The 19257-nt window shown below is 40.3% G+C and overlaps 1 protein-coding gene across 6 annotated transcripts in view; it reads right to left on the minus strand.

The window, feature by feature from the left end:
- LOC113903412 (dihydrodiol dehydrogenase 3-like) overlaps window positions 1-18699 on the minus strand; it is a 34445-nt gene extending 15746 nt beyond the window's left edge. Inside the window, exons 1-10 of one of the 6 annotated variants that reach the window (XM_027559500.1) lie at window positions 18320-18461; window positions 15365-15532; window positions 14946-15062; window positions 14558-14578; window positions 13638-13715; window positions 13084-13206; window positions 12167-12276; window positions 11137-11302; window positions 9206-9288; window positions 6964-7179 (exon numbers count right to left, since the gene is read on the minus strand). In XM_027559500.1, coding sequence (XP_027415301.1) covers window positions 7137-7179; window positions 9206-9288; window positions 11137-11302; window positions 12167-12276; window positions 13084-13206; window positions 13638-13715; window positions 14558-14578; window positions 14946-15062; window positions 15365-15532; window positions 18320-18454 — 1044 coding nt within the window. In that variant the 5' untranslated portion in view covers window positions 18455-18461 and the 3' untranslated portion in view covers window positions 6964-7136. Of the gene's footprint in view, window positions 1-6963; window positions 7180-9205; window positions 9289-11136; window positions 11303-12166; window positions 12277-13083; window positions 13207-13637; window positions 13716-14557; window positions 14579-14945; window positions 15063-15364; window positions 15533-18319; window positions 18473-18502 lie in introns of those variants that run through there. The other 5 variants (XM_027559503.1, XM_027559502.1, XR_003514104.1 and 2 more) reach the window with 5 other exon arrangements.
- Between the last annotated feature and the right edge of the window lie 558 nt (window positions 18700-19257).

Below are 19257 nucleotides of genomic sequence, written 5' to 3' on the forward strand. Positions count from 1 at the left end.
TATGCCCACTTTTTGAAGAGTTTTAATCATAGATGGGTGCTGAATTTTGTCAAAGGCTTTTTCTGCATCTATTGAGATTATCATATGGTTTTTATCTTTCGATTTGTTAATATGGTGTATCACGTTGATTGACTTGCATATACTGAAGAATGCTTGCATCCCTGGAATGAACCAAACTTGATCATGGTGTATGAGCTTTTTAATTTGTTGTTGAAGTCTGTTTGCTAAAATTTGGTTGAAGATTTTTGCATCTATGATCAGCAGTGATATTGGCCTGTAGTTTTCTTTTTGTGTGTTGTCTTTGCCTGGTTTTGAGATCAGGGTGATGGTGACCTCATAGAATCAGTTTGGAAGTGTTCCTTCCTCTGCAATTTTTTGAAATAGTTTTAGAAGGATAGGCATTAACTCTTCCCTAAATATTTGATAGAATTCTCCTGTGAAGACATCAGGTCCTGGGCTTTTGTTATTTTGGAAATTTTTGATCACAGCTTCGATTTCAGTGCTTGTAATTGGGTTGTTCATAATTTCTATTTCTTCCTGGTTCAGTCTGGGAAGATTGAACTTTTCTAAGAATCTTCCCATTTCTTCCAGGTTATCCATTCTATTGCCATATAATTGTTCATAATAGTCTCTTATAATCCTCTATATTTCTGCCCTGTCTGTTGTAACCTTTCCTTTTTAATTTCTAATTTTGTTGATTTTATTTTTCTCTCTTTTTTCTTGATGAGTCTGGCTAAGTTCAGTTCAGTCACTCAGTCCTGTCTGACTCTTTGCGACCCCATGAACTGCAGCACGCCAGGCCTGCCTGTCCATCACCAACACCCAGAGTTCACCCAAACTCAAGTCCATCGAGTCAGTGATGCCATCCAGCCATCTCATCCTCTGTCGTCCCCTTCTCCTCCTGCCCTCAATCTTTCCCAGCATCAGGGTCTTTTCAAATGAGTCAGCTCTTCGCATCAGGTGGCCAAAGTATTGGCCAGCATCAGCTCCAGCATCAGTCCTTCCAATGAACACCCAGGACTGATCTCCTTTAGGATGGACTGGCTGGATCTCCTTGCAGCCCAAGAGGCTCTAAAGAGTCTTCTCCAACACCACAGTTCAAAAGCATCAATTCTTCAGTGCTCAGCTTTCTTCAAAGTCCAACTCTCGCATCCATACACGACCACTGGAAAAACCATAGCCCTCAATTTTGTTTATCTTCTCAAAGAATCAGCTTTTAGTTATATTAATCTTTACTATTGATTCTTTTATTTCTTTTTCATTTATTTCTGCTATGATCTGTATAACTTCTTTCCTTCTACTAACTGGGGCGGGGGCGGGGGGTTGTTCTTCTTTTTCCAGTTGTTTCAAGTATAAAGGTATAAAGTTATGTTGTCTATTTGAAGTTTTTCTTGTTTCTTGAGGTAGGATTGTTTTGCTATAAACTTCCCTCTTAGAAGTGCTTTTCCTGCATCCCATAGGTTTTGAGTTCGCATGTTTCATTGTCATTTCTTTCTAGAAATCTTTTGATTTCCCTTTTGATTTCTTCAGTAACCTATTGGTTATTTAGAAATGTATTATTTAATCTCCATGTGTTTGTGTTTCTTACAGTTTTTTACTTGTAATTGATATCTAGTCTCATAGCACTGTGGTCGAAAAGATTCTTGATACGATTTCAATTTTCTTAAACTTACTGAGACGTGACTTGTGACCCAAGATGTGCACTTGAGAAGAAGGTGTATTCTTCTGCATTTATATGGAATATCCTGAAGATATCAATGAGATCCGTCTCATCTCATGTATCATTTAAGACTCGTGCTTCCTTATTAATTTTCTGTTTTGATGATCTGTCCATTGGAGTTAGTGGGTGTTAAAGTCTCCTACTATTATTGTGTTACTGTCAATTTCTCCTTTTATGTCTGTTACTGTTTGTCTTATGTATTGAGGTGTTCCTATGTTGGGTGCATAGACATTTACAGTTGTTATGTCTGCCTCTTGGATTGATCCCTTGATCATTATGTAGTGTCCTTCCTTATCTCTTGAAATATTCTTTATTTTAAGGTCCATTTTGTATGATATGAGGATTGCTACCCCAGCTTTCTTTTGCTTTCCATTTGCATGGAATATATTTCTCCATCCTCTCACTTTCAGTCTATATGTGTTTTGAGGTCTGAAGTAGGTTTCTTGTAGACAACACATATATGGGTCTTGTTTTTGTATCCCTTCAGCCAATCCGTGTCTTTTGGTTGGTGCATTTAATCCATTTACGTTTAAAGTAATTATTGATACATATGTTCCTATTGCCATTTTCTTAATTGTTAGGGTTTGATTTTGTAGATCTTTTTCTTCTCTTGTATTTCTTGACTATAGAAGTCCCTTTAACATTTGTTGTAAAGCTGGTTTGGTGGTACTGAATTCTCTTAACTTTTGCTGGTCTAAAAAGCTTTTGATTTCTCCATCAATTTTGAATGAGATCCTTTCCACATAGAGTAATCTTAGTTGTAGATTTTTCCCTTTCAGTACTTTAAAAATATTCTGCCATTCCCTTCTAGCCTGCAGAGTTTCTGCTGCAAGATCAGCTGTTAAATGTATGGGGTTTCCCTTGTATGTTACTTGTTGCTTTTCCCTTGCTGCTTTTAATATTTTTTCTTTGTGTTTAATCTTTGTTAGTTTAATTAGTATGTGTCTTGATGTGTTTCTCCTTGGGTTTATCCTGTATGGGACTCTTTGTGATTCTTGAATTTAATTGACTGTTTCCTTTTCCATGCTGGGAAATTTTCAACTATAATCTCTTCAAAAAGTTTCTCTTACACTTTCCTTTTCTCTTCTTCTTTGGGGACTCCTATAATTTGAATTTTGGTGCATTTGATATTGTTCCAGAGGTCTCTGAGACTATCCTCAGTTCTTTTCATTCTTTTTACTTTATTCTGCTCTTCAGGAGTTATTTCCACCATTTTATCTTCCAGCTCATGGATTTGTTCTCTGCTTCATATATGCTGCTATTGATTCCTTCTAGAATATTTTTAATTTCAATAATTGTGTTGTTTGTCTCTGTATGATTATTCTTTAATTCTTCTAGGTCTTTGTTAATTGATTCGTACATTTTCTCCATTCCGTTTTTAAGGTTTTGTGTCATTTTTACTATCATTATTCTGAATTCCTTTTCAGGTGGTTTGCCTATTTCATCTTCATTTATTTGGACTTCTGTGTTTCTAGTTTGTTCCTTCATTTGTGCACTGTTTCTCTGCCTTTTCATTCTTTTTTTTAACTTATTGTGCTTGAGGTTTCCTTTTCCTAGGCTTCAAGGTTGAATTCTTTCTTCCTTTTGGTTTCTTCCCCGCCCCCCGCACCCCTCCCCCCACCCACCGCCAAGGTTGGTGCAATGATTTGTGTAAGCATCATATAGGGTGAGATTTATGCTATTTTTTTGTTGTTTGTTTATTTTTCCTCTGATGGGCAAGGCTGAGTGAGGTGGTAATCCTGTTTGCTGATGATTAGGTTTGTATTTTTGTTTTGTTTGTTGTTTGGATGAGGTGTCCTGCACAGGGTGCTACTGGTGGTTGGGTGATGCCAGGTCTTGTATTCAAGTGATTTCCTTTGTGGGAGTTCTGACTATTTTATACTTCCTAGGATTAGTTCTCTGGTAGTCTAGGGTCTTGGATCAGTACTTCCATGCCAGAGGCTCAGGGTTCGATCTCTGGTCAGGAACAAAGACTCCACAAGTGGTTTGTTATGGCATTAAGTGAGATTAAAGCACACAGTCAAAAATAGGAAACCAAAGATGAACTCCAGACAAATGAGAGTTACAAAATCAGGCAAATAATAATTAAAATGATGGAATATACACATATACATATACATCCATAAGCAAAATCAAGAGAGTCCAACAAAAATAAAGTACGATCGACTGACTCAGAGAACAAAGGATACCAAAAATGATATCTACCAGTTAAGAACAAAACTAATGAAAGCACAAACTGGAAAACTAAACTAAAGCAAGGCGCCAAGTGGGGAATAAAACAATGAAAACAAAACTAACAAATATGTTGAGAGGAAAGGAGAGAAAGAAAAGAAAGAAAGAATAGATATGCAAAGCTAAACAGAGGTAGATAAAAAAGATTTATATACATTAAAGATTAACTGCTAGGGGGAAAGAACAGTAGGAAAAGCAAACAAAGGAAGGTTTTAAAAAATTAAAGTTAAAAAAAATTTTAAGAGAAAAACAAAAAAGGAAGAGGAATGAAAAAACAAAACAACAAAAAAGAAAACTCCACAGAGCTGCAAAGGCCCAACATAGAGGCAGAGGTTTATAACAACAATAAAAAGTGTGATTAAAAAAAAAAAAAAAAAACCTCAAAAGCTTAACTAGATTTCATAGTGCCAATAAAATCAGCAACTACAATGGGGGTGGGGGGGAGGAAAAAAATACAAAAGATACATAAGAAACTATACAGCAAGTAAAAACGAGAATAATAAATGTTTTTCTTGAGTCACTGCTGTCAGGATCCTTTCCTTCTCTTTGAATTACAGTCCACCTCACCCCCCTAGGATCCCCCCCCAACACTGTGCCGGTTTCTGGACCTGCTGTGGGGGCAGTTCAGATTCTAATCTGTTCCTACTCCTGTGTGTTCTTGCCTCCAATGTCCACAGCTATCAGAACTAGTGCGTTTTCTTTTGTGGGAGCTCTCAATGTCCTTTTATATATTCCATAAACACAGATTCTGCATAGTTGATTGTGTGGATTTAACTTGTACAACTTGTACAACTGGTGGGAAGGTTTTGGGTCCTCTTCCTTAGCCACACTGCCCCTGGGTTTCAATTGTGGTTTTATTTCCACCTCTACATGTGGGTCATCCACTGGGGTTTGCTCCTAAGGCTGCCCTGGAGAACTTGGGTTTGTCCCAATGAGGGCCAGGTGTGGAGGTGGTGTAGCTGTTTGGGTTGCAGGGATTCTGGCAGTACCGGGTACTCAGAGGAGTTGGCAGCTAAAGCATCAGGAAATATAGTGCTCTAGAAGGGTATGGCAACCTGTATTGTCCAATACACTCCAGTATTCTTGCCTGGAGAGCCTCCTGATAGAAAAGCCTGGCAGGCCACAGTCCACAGGATGGCAGAGAGTTGGACACGACCAAAGAGACCCCATGTGCATAGACACAAGACTTTTTTTTTTGCCTGTGACAGTTCTTCCCCAGTGGGGGTTGAACATGAAGGTAGCACAGCTGCTTGGGTCATGGGGACTATGGTGGCACCAAATGTTCAGGGACACGGACTGCCTGAGCCACTGGAGTATTGACCCTATCAGAGTCTTTTTTCAAGTCTCTGGTACCTAGCCATCAGAAGGCCTCTTTGGCGACTCTTTGTCCATAGCTCCGGCCCTCTCAGGCACTTAGAGGGCTCCCTTGCTTGGGGTCCTTCCCTGTTGTTCCATGCATCAGCCACATAGAGGGCCCCCTTCCCGGTGCCACACCCTGCCCCAGGGTGGGGTCCTATTCTGTAAATCGGCACATGAGGCACTTAAAGGGGCACTCCGAGTGGGGTCCTCCTCTGTAGTTCCCTGCCTCAGGTGCTTGATGGGTCAGTCTCTCTATTGTTCAGCTGCGCATGCTGGTGTGTGGGGAGAGAGAGGCTATGGTGATGGCTCCATCCCCTGTGCGTGACTTGGCATTTCCCACCACAGACTCCTCCCTCACATCCCCTCATGTGTCTCTCCACAGCAGCCCTTGCCCTGGGATTGCTCCACAATACCTAAGCTCCAGCTCCCAGCCACTGCATCTTCTAGGGGACTTGCATCCCTGTCCAGGGTGTGTATGGCTGCAGCAAGAACTATCTGATTATCATTCTATTCAGGCTGCCACAGATCAACTACTTCACACTCAGCCTTAAATGCTTCTCCTCTGACTCAGACAATTGCCCCGCTGTGGGGATTGGACTCCTGCTTCAGTTCCCCCATTCGCTGAGGGCAGGTTCAGTCCTACTAACACTCTAGTTTTTCCCTCTAGTTCCTTCATCCTACGGAGTTTTGTGTGGTTCCATATATTCTTTTCCGCTGGTCAGGTCCTCCTGTCCGCTGTCAGCTGGTGTTCTGTATGCACTTCTGTGTCTGAAGGTGTATTCCTGGGGTATCCGAGGAGAGAGATATACTCCATGTCCACCTACTCATCTGCCATCCTGTTCCTCTACCGAGTGACTTTTTAAAAAAATCAGCTCATGTAACTACTATGCTCAAAACCCAAAATGTAATTCTCCATTTCTCTCAGAGTAAAGTCCTTTCAAAAATCTACATGACACAGACCTCCTGGCCCCACTGGCTCTCTGGCCTTCTCTCCACCCCACTAAACTCCACCCACATCAGCTGACTTGCTGGCCCTTAAATATTATATGAATACTCATACTTCCTTGACCAGCATTTTCTGTTCCAGAGAAATGCAGGGAGCACTATTACTATGTTTCAAGGCTCTTTCTTGTACAAATGAAAGTTGTGTGGGATGAAGTGTAGTTGGCTCCTCTGTCTAACAGCTGTACAGAAATGGGAGAGATTGTGTAGAAATATCTCCTACAGGCACTTGCCCATTTCTTATAGCTAAATACTCCTGATTTTGTTCACAGGCTCAGCCTCCACTAGACTATCAACTCAAGAATGTCTCATTTTAATTAATATCTATTGATAAAACAATTCCTAGGCAAATGATTAAGAAATTAAATGAATAAGATTTGCTGCCTTACAGTAAGCAAAATATAATGCTGGATTTGTAAATGGTATTTTTAGCTTACCAAGATAATTATGCTAAGTTAAAAAATAAATATACAACGTGTAGATTGATGACTACTTCTCTTTGTAAATAAAAAACCACTCACATTTGCACAGAAAAATGCACAAAAGTATTATTAAAATGGTTAATCACAGCTTATTTAGTTTTCAATCCTTTGCCTTCTATTTCCTAATTTTCTGTAATTTATATGTATAACCTTAATTATCAGAAAAAATAGTATTCTTACTTTGAAGTCTTTATTGTTTCATAAAGTGTTAAATGTTTTAAAAGGAAAAGCAACCTTTCAAAATTTCTGACACTTCATTTAAGCACCTCCACCAAGTACAAAATCTTCTTCACCACCCTAGAAGCAAGACATTCTCAAAGAACCATGGTGAGAGCTGAGAATCAATATTCTTCAGAGAATGGAAACTCAGGATGACTGACACCACTGAAAGAGAAGAATGATTCATTTATTAAATCAGCCTTGTTGTCATAAAGAACATTATTCTGTGAATGTGGTCAGGGTGGGCTAGAACTCTAAATCTAGAAATATGTCCCTCGTTCTCCCCCGAAAAGCACACCTGCAGGTGTCTGCTCCATGTGCACACGGCACCTGCACATCCAGTCCCAACATTCACGTGTGATATTCACTCCACAGTGACAGGTAGTTGGATTCAGGTTACAATTTATATGAGAGCACAAGACTTAGGGCTAACTGTGGAGGTCCTTTCAAACACAGATAGAACTTCTTCAGTCCCTAGTTGATGAAAAGGTGAACAAATTAGCTGCCCTTTACCACACATTCATGGATAAGCAAATACTGAGCACTCCAAAAATACAGAGTACCTCCAGTAAGGAAATTGTCATCTATAGGAGGCTACCATGCGCACCTGAATAAGCATACAGTTCAAAGTGGGATCATTACCTTTTTAATTTAGTCAAACATTGGTTATGCAGTAATTACTATTACTGCTTTTTCATTTTCCCTATGTTTCTACTTTTCTTTCAGAATTTGTCTTTTTCAATTTGACTCATAAAAGAGTGCCTTCTGAGCAATTCCAAGTACGAGGAGCCTGGCTCAGGTCATTACTTGAGCCCACACAGAGTACAGAAAAGTAACTAACCACCTTTTTCTCAATTTTCATGTCTTTTATCAGAAGCATGATAGCTATAAAAACAATAGGGAGAGTTTTGAAACCTTTCACTGGAAACAAAATCTTCGTTTCACCAATAATTTGTATTCCCTTCTCTCTAAACTCCCTTCCAACATCTCCCTGTATGATTAGCCCTCTGTCCCTTCAATCCTGACATCTTCCTGCAGTAACTGGGCAGCTGGAATTCAATGTTAGTGACTAATTCAAAATCAAGAGGGTAGGGGCTCCCCAGGGGATGGACACCTGATGGACAAATATAACAATGGCGTGAGTCTTGACTCAAGAAATCGCAGAGACTCAGATGATCTTACCTGAGTGTGTCCTGCTAAGCAGTCACTCACTGGAGGGTCAATTAAGCTCATGATCTAGTTGTAATTCAGTTTTGTGGATAACAAAGATGAAGACATGGGAGTTGTAATAGGGAAGAAAGGGCAGTAAAGTGATCGATTTGTAGGAAGCAGATGGTGTCTTGGTGAAGAAATGTCCATTAGGGAGAATGTCCACCAGACACTTAGGGGACAGGGTAGGGCAGGCCCATGTGACATCGTAGCACTGATAGATGTTGGCCTTTCTAGGGCCCTCCTCCATAAAAAAAAAAAAAAACATCTACAGTACATTTTAGAGTTGTGTTGGGGTTAACATGATTGTGGGCTTCCGAGGTGGCTCAGTGGTAAAGATCCACCTGCAAAGCAGGAGACATGGGTTTGATCCCTGAGTCAGCAAGATCACCTGGAGAAGGAAATGGCACCTCACTTCAGTATTCTTGCCTGGGAAATCCCAGGGACAGAGAAGCCTGGCAGGCTACAGTCCATGGGATACCAAGAGTTGGAAATGACCGAGTGACTAAATAACAACAACAAAACTTGAATGCAATTCATGATGGATTCATTACTATACAGTTATTATTAATATAATAATTTTCCACTGATGTAGAAAGAAATAGAGATTAAACATGTTCACAGGACCCTGAAAGAATACAGGGCTGCAGGCACCTTGCCCTCTGTGTTTCCTGGGTCCCTAAGCCTTGAAAGCAGGTACACCAGGCACAGGAATTAGGGGCACAAAGTAGTGAATTCACCACGATGTCAACTCAGTGATTTTATTGATGGGCTGGCCTGGGCCCCATCACATTTCTCTTGGTGAGAGACAGAGCCCTGGAGGAAACCTCTGGTCTGAGGACTGCAGGAAGCCCCTAGTTTACTCCTACTCTAGAAATCAACACTGTTTTCCTAGGTTTAAGCTTTTAAAAAGCTAAGCTCTCCTGCTGACCTGCCTGCTACAGAAAACAGTATTTGTGGGAAACATCGGCAAGTCACTTACAGGTGAAGTTCGTAATATCTTATATTTCTGTTGAGGCCATCGATTGCTTTCATGTCTTCTGGAGTCAGTTCAAAGTCAAACACCTGGAAGAAAAGAAGAATCACATTGACCTCTCCCCCAAGGAGCTGGCCTCCCCCTGGGGACTGGAGGACTTTCCAGCTGGATGGAGACAGAAAGAGGGGACAGGGAAGACATGTTTGTCCTCAGTTTCCAGATGAATAAGCCTGGGACCTTCTGCTGAGTTCTCACCTCTCCTTCCCACACCTTCTTCTCTGTCCACCTCACAAACATTACAGCGCATCAGTCGCTTATCTTTCTAAGTGAATCACTTGAGACAAAAAACAAGAAATCTAAAATTGTTTTTTTTTCCAAACACACTGCTTTTAGACACACCTGACTTGATACCTGAACCTGAGTTGACATTAGACTGATTGCCTCTCACCAACATACCCTAAGGGTGACAGCATTCAGCTGAAGCAATGCGGGAAGGAGGCTCCCCTGAGAAAGCCTGTTCAGGAATTTGATATCAAACTACTCATTATCTATGACTGAATCTAAAAAAAACTTTATGTATATGCCTTCCTGGAGAAAGTTATGAGAAGTGTTTGAACATTAAGGAACAACAAATTATTAAAAATTCACATCATAACAAGGAAATGGAAAGCTTAATTTTGTAGAGAAATTCATTTTCTCCGAAGTGATCTCTTGTTTCAATGCAACATGAACCAAAGACTTAAACACATATTCTGTTGTGAAAGTTGGTATAGTGGTACTGAATTTTAAATAAGAGAAGAGCTAGTCAAAAACAGCCAAGACATCCTTAAAATAGAAGAAATTACCATACTGAAAAGCAAAACCTATTTTTTACTTCAGTAACACAGTACAGAAATCGTTAAATAGAAAAGAGTGGGCAGAAATGCACTTATGGACACTTGATATGTGGCAGAGTTGACAATGAAAATGTGGAAATGGACAGTTGTTTTTGTTATTCAGTCACTTAGTATGTCTGACTCTTTGTGACCCCAAAGGAAGAGGTTTTTCTCCCCACTCACTGACTGAGAATCATATCACTGTGCTGAAAAGAAGACTAGGTTAGTGGCCTTATTCTAGCCAATAAAAACTATACAGAGAAGTCTTCAGGCTCCTCCAACAAGAGCCACATCCACCTGCTAAAGCAGAACTCCCGAGCTGCTCAGCACTGAACTGCAAATGCACAAAAGAGCCCAGCCTGGAGGACAAGAGCTTAGCTGAGGGCAGGCTGATTTTCAAACCACAGATTCAGAGATACATACATGAACTCTGCATTAAATCCTGAAACTGGGGAGAGTTTCCTGTACAGCTAAGGGCACAATAATGGTCCCCTACAAGTAAATCAAAAGAGAAACAACCTAGCTAAAGTGGACAAAGTCATTAAGAGGAACTTCACAAAGACAGAAACTCAAAAAGATTAAATGTATGAAGATGAAAGCCTATTAGTACTCAGGGAAATACTAAATAAAACCACAATGCTTTGGAAGTTAAAGATAATTTTTCTGCCCCCAAATTCACATGTTATGGTGTTAAAAATGGAGCCTTTGACGGAGGAGTAGGTTATGATGGCAGAGCCCTCACAAATGAGATTTCAAGAATATCATATTCATATAAGAGATTTGAGAGAGCTCTGTTTCCCCTCCAACATGTAAAGATACAAGGAGAAGCCTGTGACCTGGAGGAGAGCCCTCACCCAAGCACACGGACCCTGATCTCAGATATACAGCTTCACAACTGTGAGAAACAAATTTAATTTTTTTCACAGCCACTCATCCTGTAGTGTTTTCTTAGAGCAGTTCAAACAGTCTAAGAAAAATCACATGATGCAATTTTATCAATTGAAAACAGAGAAACTATGATATTTTCCTTAGAAGCCCTCTGCCCACAGCCCTGCTCATCACCTGCATGTTCTCTTTGATCCACTTCTTGTTGTTGCCCTTGGCCAGAACCACAACCCCACGTTGTATCTGGTAGCGAAGGGCAACCAGAGCTGCCGTTTTCTTGTGCTTTTGGGAAATGGCAGAGAGAACCGGGTCCTCCAGGAGAACGGGGTGGTTCTGGTTCACCCTGGAAGGAATTTCAGAAATGCTGAGGAGCTGAGACCAAGCAGTTTCTAAAGAGGCTCCTCAAACAGACCAAGTAGGTCCACTCTAGACCAGTGCTTCCCAAAGTCTGGTCCAGGGACCAGCAGCATCAGCATCACTTGGAATCTTTTTAGAAATATAAATTCCATGGCTGAGCTGAAGACAAACTGAATCAGAACCTCAACTGAGTCACTTCCCATTCTGTGTTTACAGAGCTCTGCAGGTGATTTGGGTGCATTATTGAGTTGAGACCAGAATGCCAAATTGTGGATTATTTTCTTTAATTCTCTGGGGATGTTTTTCTTCTGCAGGCAAGGGCATGAATAGAGAAACAGTAGGGAAAGCCCAGGAATTCTTTATAAATTTCACTTTTTAAGGCATTGATAAAAATTGAGTAGTCTCAAAAATAAGAGACATTTATTTCATCATTATTTTTTTAGGATGTTCACAGAAATGCTTCAAATTGAAATTTCTTCTATCATCATATACCAAGCAGTTACATATTATCCAAATTTTAGATATGAGCTAAGTGAGGCTTGCAACATCTATTTTTACAAATGTGTTAATAATTAATAAGTAAATAATTACATCAGCTTGGGTCCCTGGTCTCAACTGGGGGATTATATATAGATTTCAATGCAGGCATTTGTTATTGATGAGTCTACAAGTCAATACAATGTATAAAAATTGTCTGGGTGATGGGAAGATAAAAGAGAAGGATTAATTTCATCCCACCTCTCTCTCCCCTCTGCCTATGAGAGTTTTCTGAGTACTGTGTTATTTAAATTGTTTCATCAAAAATTGAATTTCAGGGAAACTCCCAGATGTCTTCATTAGGATTCAATACCATTCTTTTACTCGTTGGGATCCCAGACCAGCATAGGCAACAAGAACAATTTCATGTGACTTGCAGAAATCCAACAGTTTGCTCTGGTTGAGATAAGGGTGACATTCCACCTGTAGAATGCCCAAAGAGAAGAGTGTCAGATTATATGCAAAGGCAATACTAATATGACAGAGAAAGATTAAAAGTTTTCAAAGGCTAAAGGGAAGACTAGAACATTAAATGAAAACGGGAAATGTCAACATTTACAGAGAAACAGAGAAAAGTGTATTTATACAGTTAATTTTATGATAGACATGGATGGGAGAACCAGTCCAATATTGAGTAATCAAAAGCTGCGCTCTACATTTGAGTAGATGTTCCTGAGTAAATATTTCATAATTTACTAGTATCACCTTGAACCTTTAACTTCACCCTCTAACCTGGATGATTTTCATCACCCCCAACACATTTTTCTGAACCATGCTCCCTGTTTAAGACTCATAAATGCTGAAACAACTAGACCAAGAATTCAGACACCAGAACCCCACACAAACCCTTAAAATCCATCTCAGCTGTTTTGACTCTTTATTAATTTACTTCTGATTCCATGTTTTCATCATCTTCCTTCCTGTATGCAGTTCTCTTCAGGGCACTTTTCCCTCCATCGGCTTATCCTTTCATCTCAGGGAAATGCCTCCTTCCTCTAGTTCTGAGTTCTACCCACAGTTTAGAAGGAAGGCATCCCACCTTTTCCACCCAGACTGTCAAGCAGAGATACTGCTACAGATTCTATTCACACCATCCAGAGAGGCTCTGCTCTCTAGAATCCTCTGACCCACAAAGGTCAGATGAACAGGAGGGGAGGAAAGACAGACATCAGGCTCCAGGGCAAGAAGGAGGTTCTGAAGAGCAGGAGGGAGAGGAGCAGAGCTGCTCACCTGGTTGCAGACAGGCTTATACTTTAGCCCTGGCTTGTTCAGGATCCTCTCCAGCTGTTTGTGGTTGAAGTTGGACACCCCGATGGACTTGGCCAGCCCTGCATCCTTACACTTCTCCAGGGCCTGGGAGGGAGGGGTGGTGAACAGTCATGAACAGTCACTTGGAATGGGCAATAGAATAAGAATAAATGCTGAAAAGCATCAGTAATCACACTCATCCATCAAGAATTACCTTTGACTATCAAGAAGAAAAACTGGGAAGAAGGTCATGATATAAAAAGAAAAACTACTGCCCCCGCCTTAGAAAAACTCCAGAGAAGATATATCACACGGGAGGGAAAAGATACCTGTCTACACTGTCCCAAATTCTCCTCCTCCATTCCTCTCTGTGACCATTTAAGCAATGGTTTCCTCCACACAACCCCAGCATCCATGCCCTTAGATTCATGAACTGCTGAGTCTGATGGTCCACAGCCCATTCTCACAGGTGGAAGAAATAAAGGGAGTTCCCCCTCTTCTGGCTCCTCCCCTGGTTCTCTCCTCCCCAGACTCACCTCCCACGTGCGACAGAAATCCACTGAGTCAAATATCAGTTTTCCATTTTCATCTTTTGGAAATAATTCCTCCCCTGGCTGGAATAGAAGAAGTCATTTTAGACATGTCACAAAATAATTTCTCTGCATTTACAGACTGCCAGGCACCAGGGAGTAAACCCCCATCAGGTAGGTTCACAAATTTCTAAATATTAATATTTGCAAAGTGATTTGCACATATAGAGTTGTCAGCCTCCTTTAGGAAGGAGGCTTATTCCAAACTCTTACACTCAATATATGTTGTAATAAATACAATTTTTCTAGGTCCTAAAAGGGACTCATAGTGACTTCTCTGAATTTTGTCTGCTCCTTGTACTTGCCTATTTTGAAATCCTTTTCTGGACTGGGAATGGCAGCAAGTTACATGACATAATTTCCAGAATAAAAACTGCAGTCTTCATATGGCTAGATATCAGACTTTCTTTCCCCTCTGAGCATCAGGCGCCCTAGGGCAGGCATGGGAACCAGCAAGGCTATCTTCAGGTGGATATGGAATGTGGACAATCCACACATGCTCTCAAATAGTCATGACCATGAGCCTCAAACCGCCCCAAGGTCATATTTGCTTCCAATGGAAAATGTTCAGTAAAAAATAAACTAAATCATGAGTAATGTCCTGATAAGGGATAGAAGAAAGGAGACATTTCTGAACACTGCTGCAAATCCTCAAAACTCTCTGTGTCTGAGACTTGCCATCTACATAGTCCACTAAGTGATTCTGCATTAATAGCTTGAGTTTATTTCTGTAACTTGAAATCAACAGTTCTAAGTAAACCATCATTCTTAATGGCTAAGTGCAGTCTACAAACCTCATCGTGAAGACAGGCAAGAGTGTAGGCAATGTCTCCCAATTTCCTATACAGTTAAGAGGTTTGACTCACCCAGAGGAAGCACCACCAAATCTGCTCAACTCAAAAGAGTAAAAGACAAGATTAACTCATCATGTTCAATGTAAGGCAGTGTCATGCTCACCACAGCTGTACCAAACTCTTGGTTCATGAAATCCCCAGACACTCAGGAGTCATAACAAGGACTGTGTGCAGAACTGGCCGATTTTTATTTCCTTTAACTTTTCAGGCAGAGCCTCAGATTATTAACTCCTTTCAAAAAAACTCAGTAAAAATATCACAAAGGATTATTTGGGGGATTCTACTCTAGTATAATCATCCTTTCAACCTACTAAGGGAAATCTTTATTCAACTATCCATGCAAGTTGATACACATTCTAACACAAGATATAACATTGATGTGATCACACAAATTTCTAACCTTCAGAGCCATTGGATAATGCATAATATAGAGATCGACATAGTCCAGTTGAAGATTTTTCAGTGACTTTTCCAAGGCTGGTCGGACCAACTCTGGTCGAAGGGAAGTCAACCAAAGCTGTAGAGGTTAAAGAATGAAAGTTGCATTAATAATACACAAGGTAATTTTTTTCTTTCTTTCTTTCTTTCTTTTTTTTTTTTTTTTTGAGGCTTGTGGGATATTACTTCCCCTACCAAGGATGGAATCCCGGCTCATGGCAGTAAAGCACCAAGCACACTGAACCACCAGGGAACTCTAACACTTTGGGAATATACCAGTAAGCATAGTTCCCCAAACAACTCCACCAAAGGATCCTATTATGTAATTGTCATCTGGGCACAATCACTTGCACACGTGCACACACACAATACACACAGTACCTTTGAAGTGCAGAATATGTCTTCTCTCTTCACAGTGCCATCTGCAATCTTGCTTCGAATGACCTGGCCAATCTCCTCTTCATTTTGGTAGGCATGAGCACAGTCAATATGGCGGAACCCAACCTCTATAGCGAATGGGGTGAATTCCAGAGCTTCCTTCTTAGCAACCTACATAAGCAACAAAGGTAGAAGTTGAACATCCACATAAGATATGGCTAGGCACAAGCTTTGATCTTTCCAAAAATCAACTTTTTTCTGTGTCCTTGGTTAGTTCTGTATGTATAGTGATGAACCCCTGACAGTTTCCCTTAACATTCCTAATAAGTAATTAAATGAACACTACCCAGGAACCCTTCAACTTCAGGTGATCAGTGGCTGATTGCTGGTATCAGAGGATGGCAAAATCACCTTTAGGTTCAGTGACTTGATGAAAGAACTCAAAGGACTCAACAAAATGTTGTAGTCATGAATATGATTTATAATGTTAGGTGTTTGAAGCAAAATGCTCAAAGTTACAAGGTGCCTGGTAAAAGTATCAAGAACCAAGGTGAAAGCTTCTGAGACGTCTATCTACCAATGAAGCCACACAGAATACACCCCCAAAAAAATGTATCTTTTCAAGGTGTACAATGTGATATTCTCATATAAGTTATTCTTGTTATTCACATGTCTGACTTTGCAACCCCGTGGACAGCAGCACTCCAGGTTTCCCTGTTCTTCACCATCTCCCAGAGTTTGCTCAAACTCATGTCCATTGAAACAGTGATGCCATCAAACCTTCTCATCCTCTGTCCCCTCCTTCTCCTCTTGCTCTAAATCTTTCCCAGAATCAGGGTGTTTTCCCATGAGTTGTCACTAGCATCAAGTAGTCAAAGTACTGGAGCTTCAGCTTTAGCATCAGTCATTCCAAGGAATATTCAAGGTTGATTTCCTCAAGGATTGACTAGTTTGATCTGCTGGCTGTCCAAGGGACTCTCAAGAGTCTTCTCCAACATCACTGTTCAAATGCATCAATTCTTTGGTGCACAGCCTTCTTTATGGTCCAGCACTTACATCCATACACAAACATGACTACTGGAAAAACCATAGCTTTGACAATATGGACCTTTGTGGGCAAAGTAATGTCTCTGCTTTTTAATACACTGTCCAAGTTTGTTATAGCTATTCTTCCAAGGAGCAAGTGTCTTTTAATTTCCTGGCTACACACCATTCACAGTAATTTTGGAGACAAAAAAAAAATAGAGTCTCTCAGTTTCCATTGTTTCCCCATCTATTTGCCATAAAGTTATGGGACAGGATGCCATGATCATAGTTTTTCAAATGTGGAGTTGTAAGCCAGGTTTTTCACTCTCCACTTTCACCTTCATCAAGAGGCTGTTTAATTTCTCTTCACTTTCTGCCATTAGGGTGGTGTCGTTTGCATATATAAGGTTACTGATATTTCCCAAGGCAATCTTGATTCCAGCTTAAGCTTCATCCAGCCTGGCATTTCTCTGGATTGTACTTACTCATATAAGTATCCATTCTTAACAATTACCACAAGCAAGCTAGTTAACACCATCACCTCACATAGCTACCTTTTAGAAGTGCTTGTAAGAAGATATAGATCTAGTCTCTACAAAATCTCAAGATATAGCCCATTATTTTTAACTATAGTCAACTTGCTGTACATCAGGTCTCCAGAATTATGCCTCTTATAACAAAAGGTTGTACCCTTGACCAACATCTTTCCATTATTCCCAGGCTTGTCACCAGCTTCTGCTCACCATACCTCTACTCTCTCTTCTATGAGTACCACTATTTTAGATTCCACCTACAAAGAGATCATTCAGTATTTGTCTTTCTACTTCTGGCTTACTTCACTTGTGATTGCAAATGGATTAACTTTGTCTTCAGTGCTCAATAATATTCCATTTCTTTTTATGTGATTCAGAATCTTTCCCATTTCAAGGAGGTAGATAATTGGTATAACACAGTTCTGCTGAGTCTAGTTCTGATTTTTCTTAAATGCATGGACATTTGGGAATGGGCTTCCCTGGTGGCTCAGATGGTACAGAATCTGCCTGCAATGCAGGGGACCTGGGTTCGATCCCTGGGATAGGAAGATCCCCTGGAGAAGGGAAAGGCTACCCACTCCAGTATTCTGGCCTGGAGAATTCCATGGACTGTACAGTAGATGGGATCGCAAAGAGTCAGACACGACTGAGTGATGTTCACTTTCGGGGATGTATCTGGGAATGAGCCCATGAGCTTCAGTAACAGCCCTGTCCCTTTCCTCCCCTCAACCCAATGTGCTCTATGAAGTAAACAAATTCTGTCTTCTGTCTGCAAAATGTCTCTTAATAATTTTTTCATTTTATAAATTAGCATAGTAAGCCTCAAAGTATAAGTCCAGTCCCTTGTCACATCTATTCTAAAGACAAAATAGAAAACTTTCTGGCTTGCAGTCCAGAGACTTGTCCATTAACCCCTCTTTGACCAAGCACTGCAGACTATACTCTAATAAAAACACATTACAAAACCCCAGGATACATTACAAAACCTGGCCTATAAGGTTGTATCTTATCCCCTCAAGTGATACTAAGATTCCCATCAGAAGTTTTCAAGCAGAAACAGAAGCACAAGGCAAAACACAGCTGGAGTGTTTCTTGCCTGGCACCAAGCAGGTATCCCACAGTAGAAAAGCAATTCTCTCCCATTAGTTTTCAGTCACTTCATCTTCAGGATCTTCCACCTCAAATACTTCTCTGGGTCATGTATTATTGGAAGCAGGAAAGAGCTCTTGAACTAATAAAACGTACAGAGAAACCTTGCAACTGCAGTCACCCACAAAGGAAAGCAGCTGACAGTGATCTTGACAGCCAAGTCTCACCTCTTGTGTCAAGCTGGAAAAGAGACAGAAACTGGAGGGGAACCCAGACCCAGAGTAATCTACAGGTGAGCACAGTTTCATACCCTGATGCAGAGTGAAGACTGAATGTTTTCTCCTCTTTCATAGGGCATGGTTCTGGCCTGGTTAATGGAACAATGTGATCCTCCCAGAGTTGCACAGGAGCTCAGTGCTTGACAACCCAAGTCCTTTTCACTCATGTTGCATCCACTACTGCTTATATCTCGACCTACAACTGCTACTGTTACCTCTGGAGGTGCATAGGTTCCAAACCCCAGGACAGGAATGAAGTGGCCGTCATTAAGTTTCACTCTCTGGCTTTTGGGATCCATTGCCTATTTCTCCTTGGAGTAAGAAGACTGATGTTTTTCTTCTTCCTTCACAGGTTAGGAATAACAGGAAGGTAACACCCCAGCTGCACCATCCAGTGTTAGCAGATATATTGTAGGAGGAGCATGATTAAACCAGTGCCCATTGAGTAAGAACAGGATTGAAATCAGTTAGCTTGTTTGCTTTTTTTTTTTTAGCAGTAAAACACTATTATATAATGATGATATGTGCTGAATAATTATTGACCATATTTTAGACTAGAAACTTCCACAAGAGCAATATTTTTTATTTTTCTATTACAAAGCCAATCTCGATCAAACATCAGTTGAAACAAGTCTTACAGTACAAACATATATGCATACTCAAATTACACAATCCAAAAGTGTTTAATAAGCATTTCTGAAAATTTTACCCTTTAATAAAGAATCAAAACTTCAAATGAAAATAAATTTGCCTTTTTTCATTTTCCGCCAGCAAGATTATTATGCTTTACAGACCTGACTGGTGAAATCCTGAACATGATATGGAAACCAGACATTTTGCCAAAGTGCTTATTGGAGGTTAATTATTAATAGTTTTAGGATATCATGTGCAGTGTGCAAACTCTGAGTGATCATACCTTGTACTTAATTATGTAACTTTAATAGTACTCTCATAATGTAACTGACACATA

This window comes from Bos indicus x Bos taurus, chromosome 13, assembly GCF_003369695.1.
Source record: "Bos indicus x Bos taurus breed Angus x Brahman F1 hybrid chromosome 13, Bos_hybrid_MaternalHap_v2.0, whole genome shotgun sequence".
NCBI lineage: Eukaryota > Metazoa > Chordata > Mammalia > Artiodactyla > Bovidae > Bos > Bos indicus x Bos taurus.